The following is a 21,981-nucleotide window of genomic DNA, read 5'->3' as shown; positions in this document are numbered from 1 at the left end:
TTTAGCCATTACTCACTCATCACACTTCCTTGTCAAACAATGCGCTTATTCATTTATGTCTCAGTATACCAAGGTGTATGTTGTAAGGTGGATGGCAACAGGGTTCATAAAGAACCTGTATGGCATAGTGAAAAGATCAAGGCTGTTGGTTAGGTAAGAGAGAACTCAGCTGTAATCTTGCCTGTACAAAATTACTGTGTGACTTTTACACACATCAATTTGACACTCAAAATTTAATCTATTCTCAAAGGCTACTCCTGCTGAAAATCCTTTGGTTATGTTCCATTGCTGGCTGAGTAAAGTCTAAATTTCTTGCATTTCATGTTTCTCGTGCACTGCCTTACAGGTAGATCTCCTGGTATGCATCCAATTCTTTTTTACTCTATGAAATTCAGTCAAATTAGACCATTTTCCATTTTCCAAATGCATCTGATATATAACCATTGCTGTTTCTCTCCTTTTCATATTGTTTATATGTTGCTATTCTATACATTCTTCAAGGCCCAACTCAAATTCCCTCTTCTCCATAAGGTGTTTTCTCTATTAAGAGCAAGCGTCTATATAGCTCAGACCATGTGTCAGTCACTAGGCTAAGTACTTAATAAGATTTGCTCATTTAATCATCATACAATCCTATTGTCTCAATTCAAAGTGAGGAAATTGAACTATGTAGAGATTAAGTAACTTTCCTAATGTTGTTGCAGCTAGTTAGTAGCAAATCTGTGATTCAGAGCCAGGTAAACAATTCCTTCTCCTTTCCTCCTCTGAAATCCCGTGTCATTGATTTTACATCTCTTAGAGATGTCCCAGTTTTCCCAGAACAGCAAACATGTTGTTAGTAGCATAACCTTTCACTCTCCTAAAGTATTAATTACACACTTGGATTTTCTTCCTAAATAGCTCTTTGATCTTTCTTGCCCTTTCCATTTCTATTGCCTTGCTTTAATTTATTCTCTTATCATTGATTACATAGACAGTTACAATAAAATGCTATTTTTTTCTATTTCTACAGACTCTTCCCTCTATTACATATTTGCATGCAAGAACTGTGATGATCATTCTAGAACTCCAATAATATCGGGCCACTCCCAACATGAGAACAAACATCAACAATGGGAATTTTTAAATGGCTCCCTATTGCCTCCAAAATAAAATCAAACATCTTAGATACATCAACAGACTTTAGGGCCTTTACTTCTCCAGTCTCATCCCATTAGTCAGCTGGTCCACCTAAACCACACAGCCTTTTGCTCCCTAGGCACAGCAAATACTTATTGAGTCTCTGTACTTACACATGCTCTCTCTGTGATGCCCTTTTTCCAAACATTCTTTATGATGCAACTCAATTACCATTTCTTCTGGAACGTCTTTTTCTTTTTTCACCTCCTAGTTAGAGTTAAGTGCACTTTTCTTTACTCTGTGTTTATTTCCATTTCCATATTAGCAATTAATGATTAAGAGCATGACCTCTGCTGGGGGACATAAATGAGAGAACATATCAGTTCCTGCATGGGGGCAGCGTCCAATGAACAAAATGAAGTTGCACTCTTACACCACTGCAATGTATTTTTTGCTTAACTCTCTGTTTCTCCCATTATCCTCTGGATTCATTGATAGCAAAATATGTCCCTCATCTTTTATGTGAACATATACCAGTGTGTATATGTATGTATATAGTAAGCCCTTGTTATTAACTTGAGGATCACAGCCTCCTTCAAGAATCTGTTGGATTCTAGTGACTCTTCCCCAAAGGAAAAAACTTCACAAAATGTCAAGAGTTTTCTAGAGTTTCCTGAAGCTCATCAATAGACTGTCTAAAAACTCATAGATAACTATTTAAGAATGCCTGTTGTGAAAGGACTGGATTTGAGATTTTCAGACACAGGAATAAAATTGAGATCTACTTATCAGAATTGGAGACGGTATTTCAGAAACGAGGGAGTAGTAAGACTTACAATGGCTAAGAGTATAGGCTTTGTAATCAAAGAGAAATCTATTCTCTATTAGAGGGTTGTACACTAACATGTTCCCAGAACCTAGAAGGGTATCTACATAATAGGAGCTCAAGAAATGTTTGTTGAAAGAATGAGTATGAATATTCAGTAAAGTTATTTAAACTCTCATACCTTGCTTCCTAATTTGTTAAGTGAAATATCATACCCATCCCGTAAGAGTGTTATAGGTTTAATAAAATTATGCATGTTAAGTGTATAGTCTGGAAAATAATATGCTTTCAACAACTAGCAGTTACTATGAAAAAGTCAAAAGACTACATATTGGAATTGGTACCTAGCGTCAGAGCTGGAATAGAAGCAAATATGACTGTTGTGGGTCACCTGCATGCATCGGAATTATGTGGGTGCTTGCTCAAGATATAGAATGATGGTCCCTGTCTAAGAACCACAGAATCTAAATTTCTGAAGAGAGTAGGAATCTGCATTTTGAACGAGTACCCCAAGAGACTAGACTGAACAATGATGTGATGAAGTTTGAGCACCATGACTATAGAAGTCGACAGTAAGCTTCTTGAAGACAAGGACTACGTTTTATTCATCTTTGTTTTCCCATTGTCTTGAATTTGGATGACCATCAGCAAATATCTTTTTAATTATTAAATGAATTGATTGTATTAACAAGATTCTTTATAATATATGTGTGTACTGGAGAAGAGCAGAAGAAGAAACAAGAAGAAAATACCCCTAGCAAAGACAAATGAGAGGATGTGCTCCGTTCCTCCAAGGTTCGTATGTTGAAGCCCTAAGATCTAATGTGATAATATTCTGAGATGGGGCCTTTGGGAAGTAATCAGACCAGGAGAGTGAGCCCTCGTGATGAGATTAGTGCCTTTATAAGAGGAGACACAAGAAAGAGGACACAGCAAGAAAGTGGCTCTCACCAGAGACTGGATCTGCTGACACCTTGATCTTGGACTTCCTAGCCTCCATGACTGAGAGAAATACATTTTTGTTGTTTAAGCTACCCAATCTATTACATTTAGTTTTAGCGTCCTGAACTAAGACAGGATGTACTGACCAAAAAAAAAGTCCTGAGGAAACGAAGGAGGGGGATACATTTTAGCTTGTGCTTAGAAGGGAAGTATGCAAAGGGAAGGTAAATTCTCTTAAGACAAACAGATACTTGTAGCTCCTAATCTACTGATTGAGAGTTCATTCTAGAATATTTGCCTTTAAAAGGTTAGTACTAGCAAATATTTCTTTTGTTTTTTTTTTTAAGATTGGCACCTGAGCTGACATCTGTTGCCGGTCTTCTTTTTTATTACTTCTTCTCCACAAAGCCCCCCAGTACCTAGTTGTATATTCTAGTTGTAGGTCCTTCTGGTTGTGCTATGTGGAACCCGCCTCAGCATGGCCTGATAAGCGGTGCTATGTCTGCACCCGGGATCCGAACCGGTGAAACCCTGGACCGCCAAAGCAGAGTGGGTGAACTTACCCACTCCACCACAGGGCCGGCTCCACAAATATTTCTTAACAGATCAAAATTTATAAAGACTGACAATTAGGAAATCTGACATTTGCGATTGTAAGATCTGAAATGCAGATTTATATCTGTTTTATTGATGAAAGTATCTAATGTTTAGACAATGCCAGGTATATAGTCAGTAATCTATTAACATTTGTTGATTAATGAATGCAGAAGGCACACTGAAATTGGAAATATGATCATAGTAGCAGTCACAGTGTACTGAGTTGTAGAATGAGTTGAACATTTAGAGCATGTATTATAAGACTACCTGGATTGGACTTTTCAACAAGGACTGCTTAACCTTCTCAGTTTATCAGTTGCCTTCTTTTAACACGATGTTACTACTACTAATAACATGGTTCCTTTTCTTACTGAGTGCCCACACTTGTAAATATAAAATGGTGTTATACAAGAATGAAGTTTTATATGGTTATTCTATGAATGTTTCCCATTTCCCTTCTGTCAATTTAATTAGCGTTATTTTAAAAAGTCACTTGGAAGCCACCTCCCTTTGAAGGAATCCATTCAGCAGCTACTTGCATTCATTTTCCAAGGAAAAGTCAAAAATTTTATTCAAAACGTAAGCTGAGATAAATTCAAATAAAATGCTAACTTGTCCAGCTCTTGTCCTCTTCTTTGAGGAATAATGCAATCATAGGTGACAAGAGTCAGCCTTCAAGATAATTTATTATAAACATAGTCCTTTAAAACTGCTGTTTACTGTATAAACATGGCCTAGTCTCATTCTTTGTTAAAACTAAGCTTTTAACTCTTCAATTCTATGGTATGGATTCGTCAGAAATTTACTCCCTATGAAGTCTTTATGATCCCAACAGTCCTGATTCTTCCAGATTGTTTTATTTCTAAACTATAAATATTGTTTTTTCACTCCTTAGTGTGGAAATTCAGCTACCTCCATATTACACGCTTACTGAAGTAGAAAACTGCCTAATCAGATAGGAAAACATTTGGCTGTGAATAAATCAGCATTTGTGGAGGATTTCAAAGTGTGAAACTAGGCAGACAAGCACACATCCTAAGAGCTCTGCTTTCTCTTGTTTCCCTGTAGAGAAATCGGAGGCTAATATGGCCACCACTGCCATCTGTCTAAATACTTGAGTGTGTTGTCTTGAATTAACACAGCAGAACTAGTGGGGGATGTAATTAAGATTTTATTTTTACATTTCATCACCAGATGCTCTACAATATAAATTTATTCATAAATGTTCAGATTGATTAAGTTTTTAACAAGGAAAACAGTAAGTGTTTAAAGACCAACTAATTCAGAACAAGTAAAATTATTTTAATACGCTAACTTATAGTGTCCATGGATCTTATCCTTTTCCTAAAACTTTAAATGAGGAATTACTATAGATTATTCTTGAGTGTGAAAAACATATTCTTATATATATCCAAACAATAAAATCTGATATTGTCACTCATTTTATCTCTAAGTAATAGCTAAATTACCTGCTACTAAATTATAATTTCCATTGTTCTACTCTGTGATCTTTCAAAAGGTCTTAACACAGTACTTGCATAAAATATATACTCAATAAATACTTATTAAATAAGTGAAACTCACATAGGTATTTTGATTTCCATATAGTCAGTTGAAAAAGTTTATGAGTTCTCTAAAGCATTTTCCAGGAGCAAACAATCAATGAGACTATTTGCAAAGCTGTGCTATAGTGAGCTAAATAAAAGCATATATCTTTATTAAAGGTAATTTTCAGCTTGCTACCAGAAAAGGAACTCAGTTTTCTTCTTGTTAGATAATTCTTGTGCCATTTATAAATTCAAATTGAGTATTAGTTCAAATATCTGTTTAGTGCAATAGTAATTGAAAAGAAAAAATATTGAATGATTTTCTCATCCTTCCCAAAAGAATGCCAAATCATATGAAAAAGATAACTTTTTGTAAAAACATTTTTCCTGAAATAATTTTACTTTTCCTTTGAAGAATTGACTAGACTGTAAATAAGCTTCCTGCAGGAATTGCCTGTGTATCACTTTCTTTTTACTTCTAAAACCTAGTAAGGTCCATAGAAATTCAATAACTGTTTGCAGAATGAATGGACTGGCTGACAAGAGACTTCTTGCTCTGCTTATTATACAAGTAGTTTTTAATGAGAGACTTTGATAAGGATTTATAAATGCAAATTTTAATGATCTGAAAAGATTATTTCCAATGTTAATAGAAAACTACTATTGGTGATTTGGTACGTAAAAGAGTTGTTAATTGACATTTGACTAAATATTTAATATTTAATATATGTGACAAATATATTTAATAAAGATAAATATATGTATATGAATTAATATTTTTGCCCTTCAGGTTTTCTATCTGTAAATGAGACTATAATACTGGAATATATTATTGAAGGTCAAAGAAATATTTATAACCACTTACTTTTCAAAAAGATATGCATGATCCTGGAGTTAATTGTAAAGATCTTTTAAAATAAAAGATTCTCCAATTTTTTTAATACATAAATGCACATGCATACATATTTAGATAGATAGATAGATAGACAGAGGAAAGAAAGAAGGAAAAAATGAAAAAGCAAGGAAGGTAGAGGGAGGAAGGAAGAAATGAAAGTAAAAAGGGAGGAAAGAAAGAGAGAAAAAAAGGGAGAGGGAGAGAGGGAGGGAGGGAGGAAGAAAGGGAAGAGGAAAAGAAAGGAAAGAAGAAAGGGAGGGAGGGAAGGATAGAAGAAAATTGACCAGGAAAAAGGCAACTAATCATGATATAACTATTAGTCCATTTAATTTTAATTTGGGGTTTCACTGAATCTTGCCACTAATTTACCTGAATAGTTTTGCCATTTTCAGACTACACTTCAAGCATATCTTTCTCAGTAAAATATAACAAGACAATGATTTTTATATCAGATGATAAATGTGTTAGGAGCTGGCTTAGTATTTCCCTTAAATACTGACTGCAGTGAAACACGGAGGCCCACAGTGGTATGGGTCCCTCTGGAACATCAATCATGCGTGATGCTGTAAAGAAAAGTCTTGACTAGTTAGAGTCAATGTCATCACTCTAACCTATGCTCATCTGAATGCAGGCATTCTCCTACTATGGAGATTTTATTTCACTTCACTCCCAACCCAGTCACTCTCCAGCATTTATCATATTGTTAGCACATTCATTTCTATAATAAGGATTCTGTAAAACACATGTTTCTTAGGACATATTTACCCTATTATGATGTTTCCCTCTCAGACAGGAAGCATGAATATTTGTAAGCATCTCTTGTTTGGAAAAAAAACTTTACAATTAACTATAGGCTCATGCTTTGTTTCTGAAAAGCAAGTTGTTATAAATATTCCTATGGCTTCTCAATAATATGTTCCAGTATTTTCGTACTCATCTGCAGATGGAAAACCTGAAGGGTAGAAATATGACATTCCCAATTTTACTCTGAAATTTGACAAAAGAATAGAAGTAAGAGTTTTTTTATTAGATTTAGAAAGTCTCTTCTCTAACCTCAGTAGTCAGAGTGAGGTGAGAAGGAAATTTTCCAAGCAATTCAAACAAACAAAATAATTTTTTCTTGAATTAACTGAATATTTTTGTGGAAAACAAGTCTTGTCTTCCAACTTGACCATTGGTTAACCATTTCTGTACCCTTAATTGAACTACAAAAATCTAACCAGTCGATGTGTTTCAATCAGAAGAATCAGTGAAAATAATTAAGAAATATATAGAATGGCTAGGTTAATTCTATAGGAAATAATTTCAAACATGATATTAATTTAGAATATTTCTTTTGATGCTTTATAAAGTTCAATTCTAAGTCATTTTTCGATTACAATTGGAAAGACCTATGGAAGTGTGTTTTTCAGGCAATGTAGGGTAGTCAGAAAACTCCTGAGAACTATATCATGGAAAGAATTAATTGCAATCAGTTCATAGTAGGCATTTAATTATTTGATTTATCACATGTACTTAGTTTATCAATTTCTAGAGCAAAATTATCCCAGGTTAGTAACCTAGATGCAATGAAAGTTTCATTAATCCTTTTGGATTCTAAGTCATTCAACTCATTCGAAGTGTGACTGCAGGGCAAGGTGGGGGGTTGTAAGAACTATCAAAAGAAATTTCAAAATCACTTGGTGATATGGAAACTATATTTTCCATCTCTGGCTCCTTTCATTGAAACTGAAGCCCTAGTAAACCTTTAATGTGATAACATAAAAATAATTGAATAAATGAATTGACTAATTCACTTGCCAATAATCACCAGAATTCAACTATCTCATCTAGCTTCTGTGATTTTCTGTTTAGTTTTGTTTTGTTTTTAGCTCCTTCATTTTAGCTATTTATCTCAATTTTCCAATTCACTACATCAAAGATCATGTTTGGGCTTACTTTCCTGGCTTTAACTCTAAGGGCACTCTAGACTCGTGTTTTGCCTCTAGCCTTGGGAGTGCCCTCTAGACTCATTCCCTAATGCACCCCTCCCTCCAACTTCCAAATAAGAAGGTGGAAAATAAAATGCTTCCCTCCTGAGCTGCAAAAGACTGGAGCACAGCAAGAAATTCATATCCATGAAGCAGAGTTTCTCAACCTTGGCACTATTGACATTTTGGACCAGATCATTCTTTTTTTGGAGGACTGTCCTATGCACTGTAGGATGTTTAGCAGTACTAAAACCCACTACTCACTAGATTCCAGCAGCACTTCCTCTGATTGCGACAGTCAAAAATATCTCCAGACATTGCCAAATGTCCCCTGGGATCACAATCACCCCCACTTGAGCACCGCTAATATAAAGGCATAAGTGTGGAGGGCAGTGAGATGGATTTATTTACTCAACACAATCTTGTTGAGTAATCACTATATGCAAGGTAATGTCGCATGTGCTATGAGAAACCTAAAGAAGAGTGAGTCACAGTTTCTGTCCATGGAACTTGCAGTCTAGTATGGAAATGAATATGAACAGCTAGGACACAGAATAGCATGACATAAAAATTAGCGATGTCTCAATATGTATTCGGAGAAAGGAAAACAAAATTCTCACTGGAAGAATCAAGAAGAGTGCTTGACAACTTTAGATAAGTCTTGAAGGAAGAGCAGGATTCCAAAGGGCAAGATGGGAGGGAAGGTCTTAGAAGCAGAAGAAAGAGAACATTGGAAATCAGTCTTGAGGAAGAGTGTGGACAACTTTGAATTCCAAATTTTTGTACTTTATTTAGTTCATTATGAGGAGCTTTTCATTTACGTTCATTTTATTTTTGATGAAGAGAAATGACATGATGAGAAGATGACAGAATGTCATGACCCCCTATTCTCTTCTTTTACATTTCGCACCCCAACCATAAGTAGTGGAAAGAGAAATAAGGAATTTGTGACAAGTCCAGCGGATGATCCAGAGCACTTCTGCTGGATAAAAGTTGATAGAGTGAATGGAGCTTATTATAATAAAATTGTTGTTTTTATTATTTATTCATTTGTAATAATTTATTATTATACAAGTAAAAACAGCTTAAGAAATTATCGTTTTGGAAAACAACAATTTCGAGAAATAGAAAAAAATGCTTAAGTTATTGTTTTTGAAGTATGGGTGAGAAATTAGCACTCAAGTTTTAATAATATGTAAACTAAAGACACAATATAAATAAAGAGGGCAAAGGAAATAATCTAAATCTCTCTATTTAGGACATTGTTTCTCAATTTCTGGGGACTTATGTATCTGTTTGAGTGTACGATAAAAAGGGTAGTTTCCCCCCAGTAGCATACCCATAGGCACATATTCATAAAATTTGGTGTGACACTTCCCGGTGTTCTTGACCTTCTGAAGCCCATCCATGTCTTTCTAGACATTCATGGTCTTTAGGTTACAAAATCTAGACAGAAAACTACAGGATACAAGACTTAGATCTCTGCTTTGGAGACCTAAGAAGCACCAGAAGTACCTAAAATACCACGAAGGGCAGCTTAGAAGCTGAAATCTCTGGGCTCCTTATAAATACCTGAATTCACTTTTAACTGAAATGTAGTCAAAAAGTATTTAGCTATCTCCCATTAAATTTCTAAAACTTTAAATTATTTTTATTTGACAGAAAAATTGCTTTATCTCTTAAAAGCAACATGATAGAAAAATAGAAAGATCCCTGAGATGAAACTGAGAAGACTTTGCACTTCCTGCAAGATGTTTAAACTTGCACTAGTAATTGAACTTCTCTGAACTTTAGTTTTATGCTTTTTTTTTTTCTAAATAGAGCAGTGGACTATATTATTTTAAAGCCCTCTATATGTTCTAAAATTCCGTAATTTAAATTGTCATCTAAACGTAAAAAAACAAGACAAATAAAAACTTTTAAAAAGGAGAATAGCTTCAATTATTTCCACAGTAACATATTTTGGGGAAGTGATTCAAAGCTAGATGTGGTTGAATTGCTAAATGACTGAATTTGCAAAAGTGGGCGATAATTAAGTCGTTATGCTCAACTCTTATTAATTATTAATGACTTCTCCATGAGTTTGAATCAAAGGGATTTTCTGCAAGAGAGGTTCTGACCGGGCTGTCTGAATGATGAATCGTCTCCCACACCGAGGTGGTCTTCCTCAGCTCCAAGGTACTCATAGGCACTACCAGGAAATTTAACTGTGGTTGCCTGTGTTGTGCTTGGCTTTTAACTTAAAAAAAAAAGAGGGGAACTTTCAATATTGATATCACCATGCTTTAGCCTGCAGGAGCAAAAAAATTTCTTTGAGGAAAAGTGCTTGACATTAAAAAAAATAATGCCCTCAGCCAAGTCTCCAGTCATATGAACGCACTCACCATTTGTGTGGCTTTAAGTCTGGCAGCACACACACCAGGACCAAGGATCAGAAATGCATCTGGGTAGCAGAAGCCCGACAGTGTATTCTCCTCCACTCCCTTTTGTTGCCTGTTTTTGTAACATATGTTAGGCACCAAAGAGACAAACAAGGATAAAATGGTTTTCTCCTTTCCCATCTGGTTCTCTGCCAGAGATACAAAGCCAGACCAAAGCATCAGATTTCAATGTTCTGACTGCTGAGAAACCCCAGTTTCTTGTTCTTTCTCCATCACCATTCTTCTTCTCAACAAATATTTTTCCACCAAGTACAAAGCGATGTAGTCCAATAAAATAGAGGGTTATTTCTACGTACTCCCCTCCCAATTCCTGGTCATTAATACCATATTTGTGGGATAATACATTGTGTGCCTTATTTCATAGGAATGTAGTCTGATCTATAAAGGTTATATATTTCACAGTATTTTGAACTCCTGACATTAAAAAATACAGATAGTTTTAATGTATAAATGAGTTCTGTTGTATGAGTTAACTGCCAAGTCTGTTGTTGGAGCTTATAATATGTTTCTCCTGGAAATAACTTTAAAAATGGTGATAGAACTCCAGGTTAGAAGAAAGAAAGAAAAAGAAGGAGACAGAGAGAGAGAGAAAGAGGAAGGAGGCGAGAGAGACAAAAAAAAAAAAAAAAAAAGAAAGAAAGAAAAAAAGAAAAAGAGAGAGAAAAGCCCAAATTAATATACAACACATAATATTATACATTCTTTGCATGCAAACATTTCTGTCTGTTCCATAGTGGAAACTGAAAATTCCTTAAAAGTTGGCCAGCAGGGTGGGAGGCAAGGATTGTTTCTTTCAGCAGTATAAGCAATGGGTCTGACAAGGAGGTGAGGGTGGCACCTGCCCCATCAAGGGATGCAGCATTGTCATGTGGCAACACTGCCACAGCTTCTACTTCAAGAGGGTACAGGACCCTACAAGCTGAGGATGGTGTGGCAACTGCAGCCCTTCGCATTTGCAAAGCAACTGTAAATTGGGTGTGTTAATGTCAGAGATTGCCAAAAGAATGATTAAACCCTGCCATATAAAGAGTTGCAATCTAGAAGTATGCCTGGGACTTTAGGAATCTATTAATATTTTCAACTGGGTAACTGAGTATTATTGTATATTACTAGAGTAGCAATTTCTTTGATTTAAAAGTTTATCATAAAAGTTTTCAAACATTCAGAAAAGTAGACAGAATAATGGAATGCATTCATGTATCTCCATCACTTCGATTCAAAAATCATTATGATTTTGATTCATTTGCATCAGCTATCTTTTTGTCTTTTCCATTGCCAAATATCTTGTAGCAAAACCTAGATCTCATATCATGTATACTGCAGTTATACAACTCTAAAAAAAATTACATTTTCTTACACAATGACAGCACCATTATAACTCCCAATGTAAACAGTATTTTGTGTCATGTAATACTCTGTTTATAATCAATTTTCCATCATTACCTATAAAATGTCTTTTATGTTTTGTTTGTTCAGATAAGTATCCAAACAAGATCCTCACATTACATTTGTTGTTATGTATCTAAAATATCTTTTCATTTTAAGCAGTCCCATCTCCCTATTTTTTTTCCCATATCACTAACTTATTACCAAATTCATGTCAGTGTCATGATTGTCAGTGGCCATTTTTTTCCTCTTAAGCATCATTTAACTTATTCCTTTATTCCTCATATATCCTCTAAATGGAAGTTTACACTGGAGGTGAATAGTTTCTTGAGATTGCACTAACGATGAATTGATTTTGTCATTGGTAGCTTCTAATAAGTTCATTTAGATAGAATTAAATAAAAGTAAAATGTTCTGTTATCTGCCACCATTGGTGGAAGAAAGAACAATGTAATCAAGATTAAAAGGGTTCCCATATTGCTGAATATTAGTAATATAAAATGCCAAATGTCTTACACATGGTCTGCTGTTCTTTTTTATGACACCTACCTGGTTCCTATACTCCTGAGATAATTTGAAGACGCTGGCACAGGGGATTCTTACCGAGAAATTTCGAGAGGGAACATTAGAAAGTTATAGACCAGATTTTGAAGGGTCTTTACTCACCAAAAAAGATTCTCTATATATCTGACTTTGAACTGTGCCTCTAAGATGAACTAGTAGACGATGCATCTACAGGTAAGAGATCAGTTAGGATTCTGTTTGAATAAGTAGGATCTTCTTAATGCAGCAGATAACAGCTACAATAGTAAGTTGTTGCTATGTGGCTGATTATTGGGTGAAACCAACTCCAGAAAACGAATATAATACTGTGTATTCCCTCCCTTAATTATGCTCTGCTAACATAAAGTCATCAAAGACAAGGTTGAATGAGCTTATTTTTGTCTTTATATGAGCAACAGGTGTTAGAGAAACTTCTTCCAACTCTCTGATGCCAACACTGAAACTTGCAATATCTCTTAGCCCCTGTGGGGTTTTAATGTGGGTACTTATATATTACATATACTTTTTTCTTTTAGATTTTTATTTATTTCCTTTGTCTCCCCAAAGCCCCCCGGTACATAGTTGTGTATTCTTCGTTGTAGGTCCTTCTAGTTGTGGCATGTGGGACGCCACCCCAGCATGGCCAGATGAGCAGGGCCATGTCTGCACCTAGGGCCCGAACCAACGAAACACTGGGCCGCCTGCAGCGGAGAGCGTGAACATAACCACTTGGCCACGGGGCCAGCCCCTATTACATATACATTTAATGATAGCTATGTGTATAATGCTCCTTTTGTTTTAAACAGGTCATCGGTAACCTTGGTCCTTTGGAACTGATTCTTAATACTCCTAGCCATCATAGGGTCCATCACGGTAAAGAAATTTGATTTCTTTTTTCTTTCTTTCTTCATTTCTTTAAAAAGGATATTATTATTTTACATCGCTTCATTTCATCACAATTAGTCAACATAGTCAGTACACACTGTGCAAATAGACATCGATTCTTCCGTTGTACCTGGACAAGCCTCATCTCCAATGCAAGGACTGGAGAAAAACAAAACAAAAATTCTTATTATCTGTTTTCTGTATTTTCCTTTTTGCTTAGATATCCTTAGTTGTAGTGGAAAAACATGTTAACCAGCTGAGAGGATATATACTTTATATTTTGAAGGAGTCTGCTGAAGGCCACTCCTTGACCCGATGCTGAGGGTCATTCCTATCTACAGCCAGAGAGTCCTTGGTTTTAAAAACTGTTGGAATTTGAGGAAAGCCTAATAAACAACACTTCACTTCCTGCCTAAATTCTGTGAACAAACTCAACATATGCTGCATTTTCCTGACTAGGAGAAAATCCAATGTGGCTAGTGTCTAAGGTTTAAAGACACCACCTCAAGAAATAACAGAAATATTTACATTTATGCACCAAAAGAACTGTGCAAGAATGTGCATATCCACATTATTTGTAATAGAAAAAAAGGAGATATACTTCAAATATTATCAGCAGTGGAACAGATAAATTGCAGACTATTCATGAAATGGAGAGTTATATAGCAATGAAAATGTCTGCTCTATTACTACATGCAATGGTGTGAATAAATCTCACAAAGATAATGTTAAAAGAAAGAAGCCAATAACAAAAGAATAAATACTATTGTCCTGTTTTTATAAGTTTCCAGGCATCACAGGCAGCATTGGAGTACTAAAGGCCTGCCTTCCCAAGGGGAGCAACGTTTTCCCATGGCAGGGAGCAGAGCAGAAACACAGACACCCCCAGGGAGAGGAGAGGATGGGGTCAGGCTGCACATGCCCAGTTTCCTCTTCCAAACTCAACAGCCATTCTCCCACCCACAGGGCATAGTTAGTGAAGGGGTGGAGAGTCCAAGAGTTTTACACTCTTGGGGTTTTCTCCATATAAAATAACATATAAGGAATGGAGAAGAACAAGTCCACATTGAAGAAGAAAGTTGCTAATTTCTTCTGTTTGGCTTCAAAGTACCTTTGCACTCACGTTGCTCTATGTCAAGGTTTCTCAGCCTCAGCACTACTAATATTTTGGACCAGACAGTTCTTCATTTGGGGGTGGCGGTGCTGGGGTAACTGCCCTGTGTATTATAGGATGTTGATTTCTACCTACTAGATGCTAGTAACACCCCCTCCCAGTTGTGGCTACAAACAAAGTCTCCAGGCATTGCCACATGTCGCCTGAAGGGCGAAGGGCTCCTCCACAATGGGGAATCACGGTTCAGCCCACTAATGGCAATGGCTTGTGCACCTTTGTACGCAGCCCCACTCAACTTTTGCACTGGAAGGGATTTTTCCTTGTGTCTGCACTTTCCAATGTACATTTGCATGTGTGGAAGGCATGGAAAGAAATGAGGACACATGAAGACAGTTGAGTTGGTTAGAGTAGTGGTTTGGTAGGTTAATGTTCTTTTTCCTTTCATTTACAATCATGTAGATATGCTTGTGTCTATTTAAGCTTTTTTTAATTAAAGAAACTATGCCCAGCTATTTAAATTTAAGTTACAATTTGAATATTTTGGAACAGGAAAAAATCATATATGTTAATGAGTTAATAAAAATAATCAAGGGTAATTTAATTTTCACTAAAGTCTTTTAGGATCAAAAAAAAATAGTAAAGTCTCACTCTAAGTAGAAAATTGTCTTCCTGGAAAAGACACAGAGAAAAGGGACAGAAATAACAACTCACTTCAAAATTTAAAAAAAATACAAATGTACATATGTTATTCATCTTATTTCCTACCACTTTTTTTTTCTGGGACATTTAATTTTTTATTATTACTGTTCAATACTCCTACAAAACAAGTTACTTAGAATTATCTCAGACTTTCAAAAACTGGAAAATTGTAAGCAAAAGGATTTTTTTAAACCTGGGATAATTCTAAATATATATAGTTTTAAGGAAATCTCTGCTCTTTTTAGTAAAATTTACTGAAAAATAAATGAAAACAATTTACTAGCAAGTGATGTCTAGTAGCGTCAGTGAAAAGACATTACTAAGGAAATCCTTCTGTTGCATAAGTCTTAATTTTGTGAGTGGTTCTAAAATATAAGGCAATGAGATGTTTCAAAAGGCATAACTGCATTTTTAAGCGTTATTTTTTAATATTTTGTCTTGTAGGCAGAAACCGTTATTGCATAGACAAAAATTATGCCGGCACTCTTATTATATGGGATAGAATTTTTGGTAAGTGAAAAGTATGAAAATAAAATAAATTAAATTAGCTCCTTAATTCACAGATAGTCAAAAATCATATCCTCAATGTTTATCTTCCAGGGACATTTGAGGCAGAGAGTGAGAAAGTTGTATATGGTCTAACACATCCCATTAATACATTTGAACCATTCAAGGTGCAGGTAATGTAATTCGTTTTATTTTTCTGAATCGATTATATCCTTTCACAAATCTCACATTTAAAAGAAAAATCCGTTTTTAAAAGGTGGAAATACATTACACTATCCTGAAAAAAATTTTTTAACTGTAAAAGAACTTGGAAATAACTCTGGCACTCAAAGACTTGCATCAACTTGCGTCAATTTAAAAACATCTCATTATAAGAATTTTTAAATATGTCTACTAGCTAGAATTTTAAAAAGTGACTCTTTAGCAAACATATTCTTTCTCAGAATAGACCTGTAACGTATTCATGTATTCAGAAGGAGCAGTAGTAAAAAGTGTAATTAAGGCTGATCCCACAGTAAGAAAACTATTTGCTGCAAGGCTCCATGACTCTGGTTAAAAATTCAACACGAGGCCTTTGCCCTACTCTTCTTGAACCTAAGTGTCAGGAGCTATTACGGGTTGGTTAGGTCTGCGCATTACCTCACCTGCTAAGACTTGTTGCACTGGACCAGTTTTCTGTTAGACATGTGGTATTGGTTGTTCACTGGTCTCAATGGTTGGCACTAGAGAAATGAAGAATGTCTGTGAAGCTCTGATCCGTCAGCTGCAGACCACCACAAATACTCCTGAGGCTGGGACTGCTAAATGAGAAAAAGATAAGAATGCTTAAAAAACTGAAGAGGTCACTCAACGACAGCCCTGTCCAGAGACTGGGTTTCCAGCATTCAGTAAGGAAGGAAATTACAGGTTCATGTGGGGTGTGCTTTTCAAACCTACTTCTTCAAAGTTTTTAGGAAAATAAAATAAAATGAATTTACATTTATTGAGCTTTTACTGTATGCAGGACATTGCTAACAGCACAGCACAAATATTTAATGTAACCATTACTGAAATCTTATGAGGTAGGGGTTCTCTTTAGCCTCATGTTTTGGTGGGTGAACTCAAGTTCCCAGGATTAAGTAATTCACCCAACTACACACAGCTTGTCAGGTGCAAACTTAACCAAGGTAGGCTGCGGGCCAAGCCCAAAACTTGCATAATTCTGTTTAACTTTTACATTGTGCCATCACAATTGCCTTTACTTTCAAGTGAAACACATTTTTATCTCACACTTTAAAAGAGAAAAATTGATTATTTCTCTTCTCAACTACAGGGCATTTCTGTATCTCTCTCTGCTAGACATTACTAAGAACATATCTCTCTCAGGAGACTACTAACAAATCTATCAGAGTACATTCTTAATCATAACCTTTATAAAATTGAAATCAATATAGAAATAATACATCGAGAGCTACTTCTTCACTTGGTGTAGTCTTGTCTCTGCAATGTGGAGATTAAAAATGAATAGATAAATTGTCTCTGTCCACCAGGAGACAGCCTTTCAAACTTAAGGTGCATATGAACCACGGGACGATCTTATTAAGGTGCAGACTCTGTTCGGTAGGTCTGAGGTCTGTCCGAGATTCTGTGTTTCTGACAAGCTTGAGGTGATCCCGATGCTGCTGTTTCATGGTTAATCCTTTAAGTAGCAAGGTTGTGGAGTATACGCTCTTGCTGAGGAGAAGGGCTTCACATTTTCAGAATAAGAGATTGAAAGCTGTTCGACACAAGGGGCACAAAGAGTTGGATGACTAGGATGTGGAGGAACACAGTCCTCAATCACAGGTATTTATGAGCGGCTACTGAATCTGTCAGGTTCAGTTCTCCAGGCCTGTGCCCTCACATAAACATTTCTTTTAGTGTAGTCGTTGTCACAACTGTGCCTAAGGTTTCGTTTTCTAGATGCTTACTTATATTGTGAAAAATGTCAAATCAGCCAGTTGTGATAATTAGGAGTTCCTGAACATGCAAAATCCTATACTTGCTTTCACTTGTGTTTCTTTATACTCAGTTAAATTTCTCGCCTTTCCCTCCCAGGCATCAAAAGCAACTTGAAATGGCCCCCTCTAGATAGAGAGGCATTTTCCCCTTATTATTAGGCATAAACCATTCACTTCACTCTCCTTTGGAGTCTGGGAGTTTCTGGGCATTGGAAAGCAAATTAGCAAGAAAGTGCTCCTTATTTTAAAATGTTACATGTATTATTTCTCATGGCTGTGTCTAGAATGATAGCAATAATATTGCAGTCAGTTTTCAAAATAACAAAAGAGATAATACATCACTGTGTGTTATAACTCCTAAGAACATTATTTTTTTGTATTATTATTACAAAGTCCCGAGATAAGTTTCCATCTAATGTTTCCTTTCTCCTCAAAATCTGCTCCACTAAACTCTACATTGTTCCTAATTGCTTCAGATTCCTTATTGTAATATTTCAAGCAATTTTAAAAACCTTTTTTATAATCTTAGCAGCTTAAATTCTTTCAGAGACAGTGAAAATGACAGTGAGACCACAAATTCTGATAGAGTCAAAATTTCTTTCTACATTAATTTATTACTACACTTTTAATAGGGCTCATCTCTAGAGTCTATAGCTGATGCCCAACCTCTAGGACTATTTTTAATCCTATGATGCATTATTATCACATGTATGGCTTATATAGTTAATTATCTTAATGGCTGATATTTATTGAGTACTTATCATGTGTGGGCATATTTTTAACTTCTGTACATTTCAAATGTGTGTTACTTAAAGAATATGGATTCCTGCCCTAAGCCTCTATGCAAACTTTTGACTCAGTAAGCAAACTCTTCCTTTTCCTGTTACAGAAAGTTGGCTATTTATTATTCAGATGCCTGTTATCAGAAATGGCTTTGAACATTTTTCCTTAATTATAGACATGTTTGTCTATAACTCAAAATAGTAAATAAAGGGCTATTTTTAATACTTCAAATATTAAGTATTATTTAATATTTAAACAGATGTGCAATATTTGTATGTTTCCACATTCAACCTTAGTACCCATTTAACAAGACTTTAGAAAGGATGTCATTAGACATGGATGGTGAGTACACAGGCAGGTGGCTAATTCCATTGGAAGCAAAGCCTCTTAACTCATTTTTTCTACTTTGTTTATTTTCTAAACAATTACCTTATTTTTTAATTTCAAAATTATAATTTTGTGGAGCCTCAGAAATATGACAAGAAGACATATAAACTTAAAGGACACAGAATGCATAGAATGAATTACAATTTGGAATGCAATTGAATATTAATCTACATTAACCAAGTTATGCATAACCTAAATATTACAGAATAATATGTAAATTAAACTGTACTATAAAGTTCATGATTTATTGTATTTAATATTTTTGTTTTAAATAAGCTATATTTTTATTCTTCTAGTTCCACTATTTAATTTACATATGGACTACATTCTGGGCCACACCTGGATTCTTCAATAAGTTTTCTGTCATATTTAAAGGACCAGGATGGAGTCCAGGTAAACCAAGACTTGGACTGAGTGAAGATATCCCAGAGGTAAATAGAGTTCATGGGTTTCGTGATGGTGAAGATTAGTCTCATATTGTCAGGTCTACAGCCAGCCTGTATATATGTTGACTTCATGCAAATCTGAAAAAAAGATGTTCTCTTAGGCAGATACAGCCCTATGGTGCGTAACTTAATGAGTGGACACCACCTAGGGGCCGATAAGAGGGGTGCCTTCTTCCAGGCAAACACTGCCTCTTACTAGGGTGTATGGTTTGGGGGACAGAGCAATAAAGGCTAGTCTTCAGATCCACTCAAACCCACAGCCGAGAGCTTTTACGTTGCACAGAAACTACACAAATGCCTGTGGCTCAGTCACAGCATCCGAAAACACTAGAGATGGAGGGAGCCTTACAGATGATTCAGTCTCGCCTTCATTTTGTTCATGAAAGACTGAGGTCTCTAATATGGAAGGTCTAAAGTCATACTAAGATGATGTGGTTATTGGATTAGACCATAACTTATTCATTCTATAGTGCAATATTTTTGAGTAGTAGCATTAAATACAAAAATCATGTTAAAAACCAAAAACAAGCAAGTCAGAAATTTAAAACAATGGAAACCAAATGAAAAGTTCAGTTTCAATCTGGAATTCCTCTTATGGAGATGAAAAAGGAATTTCTTCCCAATCATTCAGGCTATATATTGTGATTTCTAATTAAAATAACTGTTACTAAGAGTAAAGTAGAAACAATAGAAAGAGTAAACTAGTATTGATTTCAAAGATGATCATGAGTATAAAAATTAGCCAATATTTTAAGGAAATAAAATTGTGTTTTATTTGAATACTATTTTTTAAAAATATTGATCTAAATAAGGATGTTTTTTCATCCAGTTATGAAAGCTGCTGTGTTGAAACTTCCCAGACTTTCAGTTATGTTCATAATCAGTTATGTAGCAATGAACCAACCCAATATAGGTCAAAGTAGTTTGCTTATTTCAGTTCCAAAGTGTCTATTTAGCTGTAGTCTACTTATTACTTTTTCTTTTTTTTTCAATAGATAATTCAAAGTGAATATTTTAAAGTCATACTGGTGTCTAAATCTGCATTATAATAATAGAATTATTATATTTCCGGGAAACTATTTGAGAAAAGTTGTTTCCAATAAAACAATATTTCTCTTTTAGGCATGATTATCTACACTACCCAAAATCGCCTTCCATATTTTCTTTTGCTATACTTTCATGTATAATCATGGACATATTTTTGTATTCACATTTTTACACTTCATATTTCGTGTTCAGGGTGGTCATGTTTATCATCAGTATATACTGAGGAATCAATTCTTGCATTGCTCTATATAAGGTACACTAAGTCAGAAATTATAATGCTTCTAAATGAAAAACAAGTTTTCTAACCTATGTATTTTTTCTGTAAAAAAAAAATGAATGTTAGAGACATTTTTGAAAAACAAAAAAGAATAACAAAACCTTTCCTTTCTTTTGGCATATCTCCTCTTCACTTAGTGTGAATTTCAATGAGAAGCATAAGTCAGGGAGCAATGTAAAGGAAAGGCTTCTTTCTTGTCTTCCTAGGTCACAGGGAAGGAAGTTCCCTTCTCATCACTGGCGTCTCAACTAATAAAGATATATGCAGTAGTACAGTTTGCTCTGTTGCTAGCATTTTATGAAGACACCTTCGCAGACAAAGCTGTAAGTGGTGTTTATTTTAAGTAGAGTGTGAGAAAATCATCTTTGTCTGAAAATGAAATGTCACTTTGTCTGAAAATGAAAATAAGCTCCCCATATTATGGCTGTGGTTTCTTCTTTTCTGTAATTGTCCACTTTAACTTTGGCAATATCTCACAAACAGACAAATTACTTCTTCTAGACTATTAAACGTAAACTTATTAATCATAGCCAAAGTGTTCCTGTATAGAACGTCCATCAAATGGTATGCTATGGATATTGACTTGGCTTTGAGGAGGCAGAAAAAAGCCTTCCCTGAGGATTTTTAATTATAAACCAGTTTTCACTCAGATACAGTTCCAGGATTTATACTAATCATTGATTTATAAATCTAAGAATATAGTTTCAAGTGGTCTCAGATAAGGGTCCTTGTGTCTAACAGATCCACGTTCAAATCGTGCTTGGAGCAATTCCCTTAAACCCAAGTCTCAGAATATTCCCACAGATAATGTCCCAATGAACTCAGAGTTTAAAAGCACAGAAACACAGTAGAAGAAAGCCATGAAGCAACGCATTAGCAGAAACAACAAACAACAGAATCAAATCCTCAGAAACAACAGGTTTTGGAAATTAAAGTAACTAAAATATAAATTAAGTAAATTTAAGTTTGAAGAAGGAGAAGATGAAATTAAAAGGAAATGAAAAACCAAGAAAGAAGGGACTATCAAAAATGATGAGGCACATCTAGAAATAATCAAATTAAACTTTTAGAGCACAAAGGTACGATAACAGACCTGAGAAAGTCAATGACTTAAATAGCAGTTTAAACACAACTGAAGAGAGAAATAATACATTAAAAGCTAGAGTCAAAAAAGTAAGTTATCTTCAAACATAAAGAAAACTATGAAAAATACAAAAAAAAAATGCAAGAATCCAGAAAAATATGTAAATGAATACAAATAGGATTAGTAGACGGTGAACGCAGGCAATATGAATTACGTTTTCAAAGAGTAGTTCTGTTCTATTGACAGATATCAATCCATCCATAAAAATTCCATAAGTAATAGAAATTAATAAATAATATGTGCAGAAAAATGGGGCTACTATAGGGTTATTTTTAATAATTTTAATGTATAAATCTCATGAAATTATTTTTAATAAGATACCATTTTAATAATCCTGATATAGTAATCGCAGTGGATCAATCACAAATATTTCGCATGACTTATGCAGTGAATTACAAGAAGGAATTCTACCTGAAGCAGGTTACTGAGTGCGTTAAGCAGGACTTC

The 21,981-nt window shown here is 35.0% G+C and overlaps 1 protein-coding gene across 6 annotated transcripts in view; it reads left to right on the top strand.

The window, feature by feature from the left end:
• The window catches only part of AGMO (alkylglycerol monooxygenase), a 339,413-nt gene that overhangs the window by 145,028 nt on the left and 172,404 nt on the right, over nucleotides 1-21,981 (top strand). For all 6 annotated transcript variants that reach the window (XR_011437830.1, XR_011437829.1, XR_011437831.1 and 3 more), the window contains exons 6-10: nucleotides 13,073-13,139; nucleotides 15,409-15,474; nucleotides 15,565-15,644; nucleotides 18,917-19,051; nucleotides 20,597-20,713. Coding sequence is in view for 3 of the 6 variants with exons in the window: in XM_001495676.5 (XP_001495726.2) it covers nucleotides 13,073-13,139; nucleotides 15,409-15,474; nucleotides 15,565-15,644; nucleotides 18,917-19,051; nucleotides 20,597-20,713 (465 nt within the window). In the remaining 3 variants the exon portion in view is untranslated. The remainder of the gene's footprint in view (nucleotides 1-13,072; nucleotides 13,140-15,408; nucleotides 15,475-15,564; nucleotides 15,645-18,916; nucleotides 19,052-20,596; nucleotides 20,714-21,981) is intronic.

The sequence above is a fragment of the Equus caballus genome, chromosome 4 (genome assembly GCF_041296265.1).
Source record: "Equus caballus isolate H_3958 breed thoroughbred chromosome 4, TB-T2T, whole genome shotgun sequence".
In the NCBI taxonomy this organism is placed as follows: domain Eukaryota; kingdom Metazoa; phylum Chordata; class Mammalia; order Perissodactyla; family Equidae; genus Equus; species Equus caballus.
Note: the sequence above shows the minus strand (reverse complement) of the source record. Positions and strands in the feature narration are given on the sequence as shown.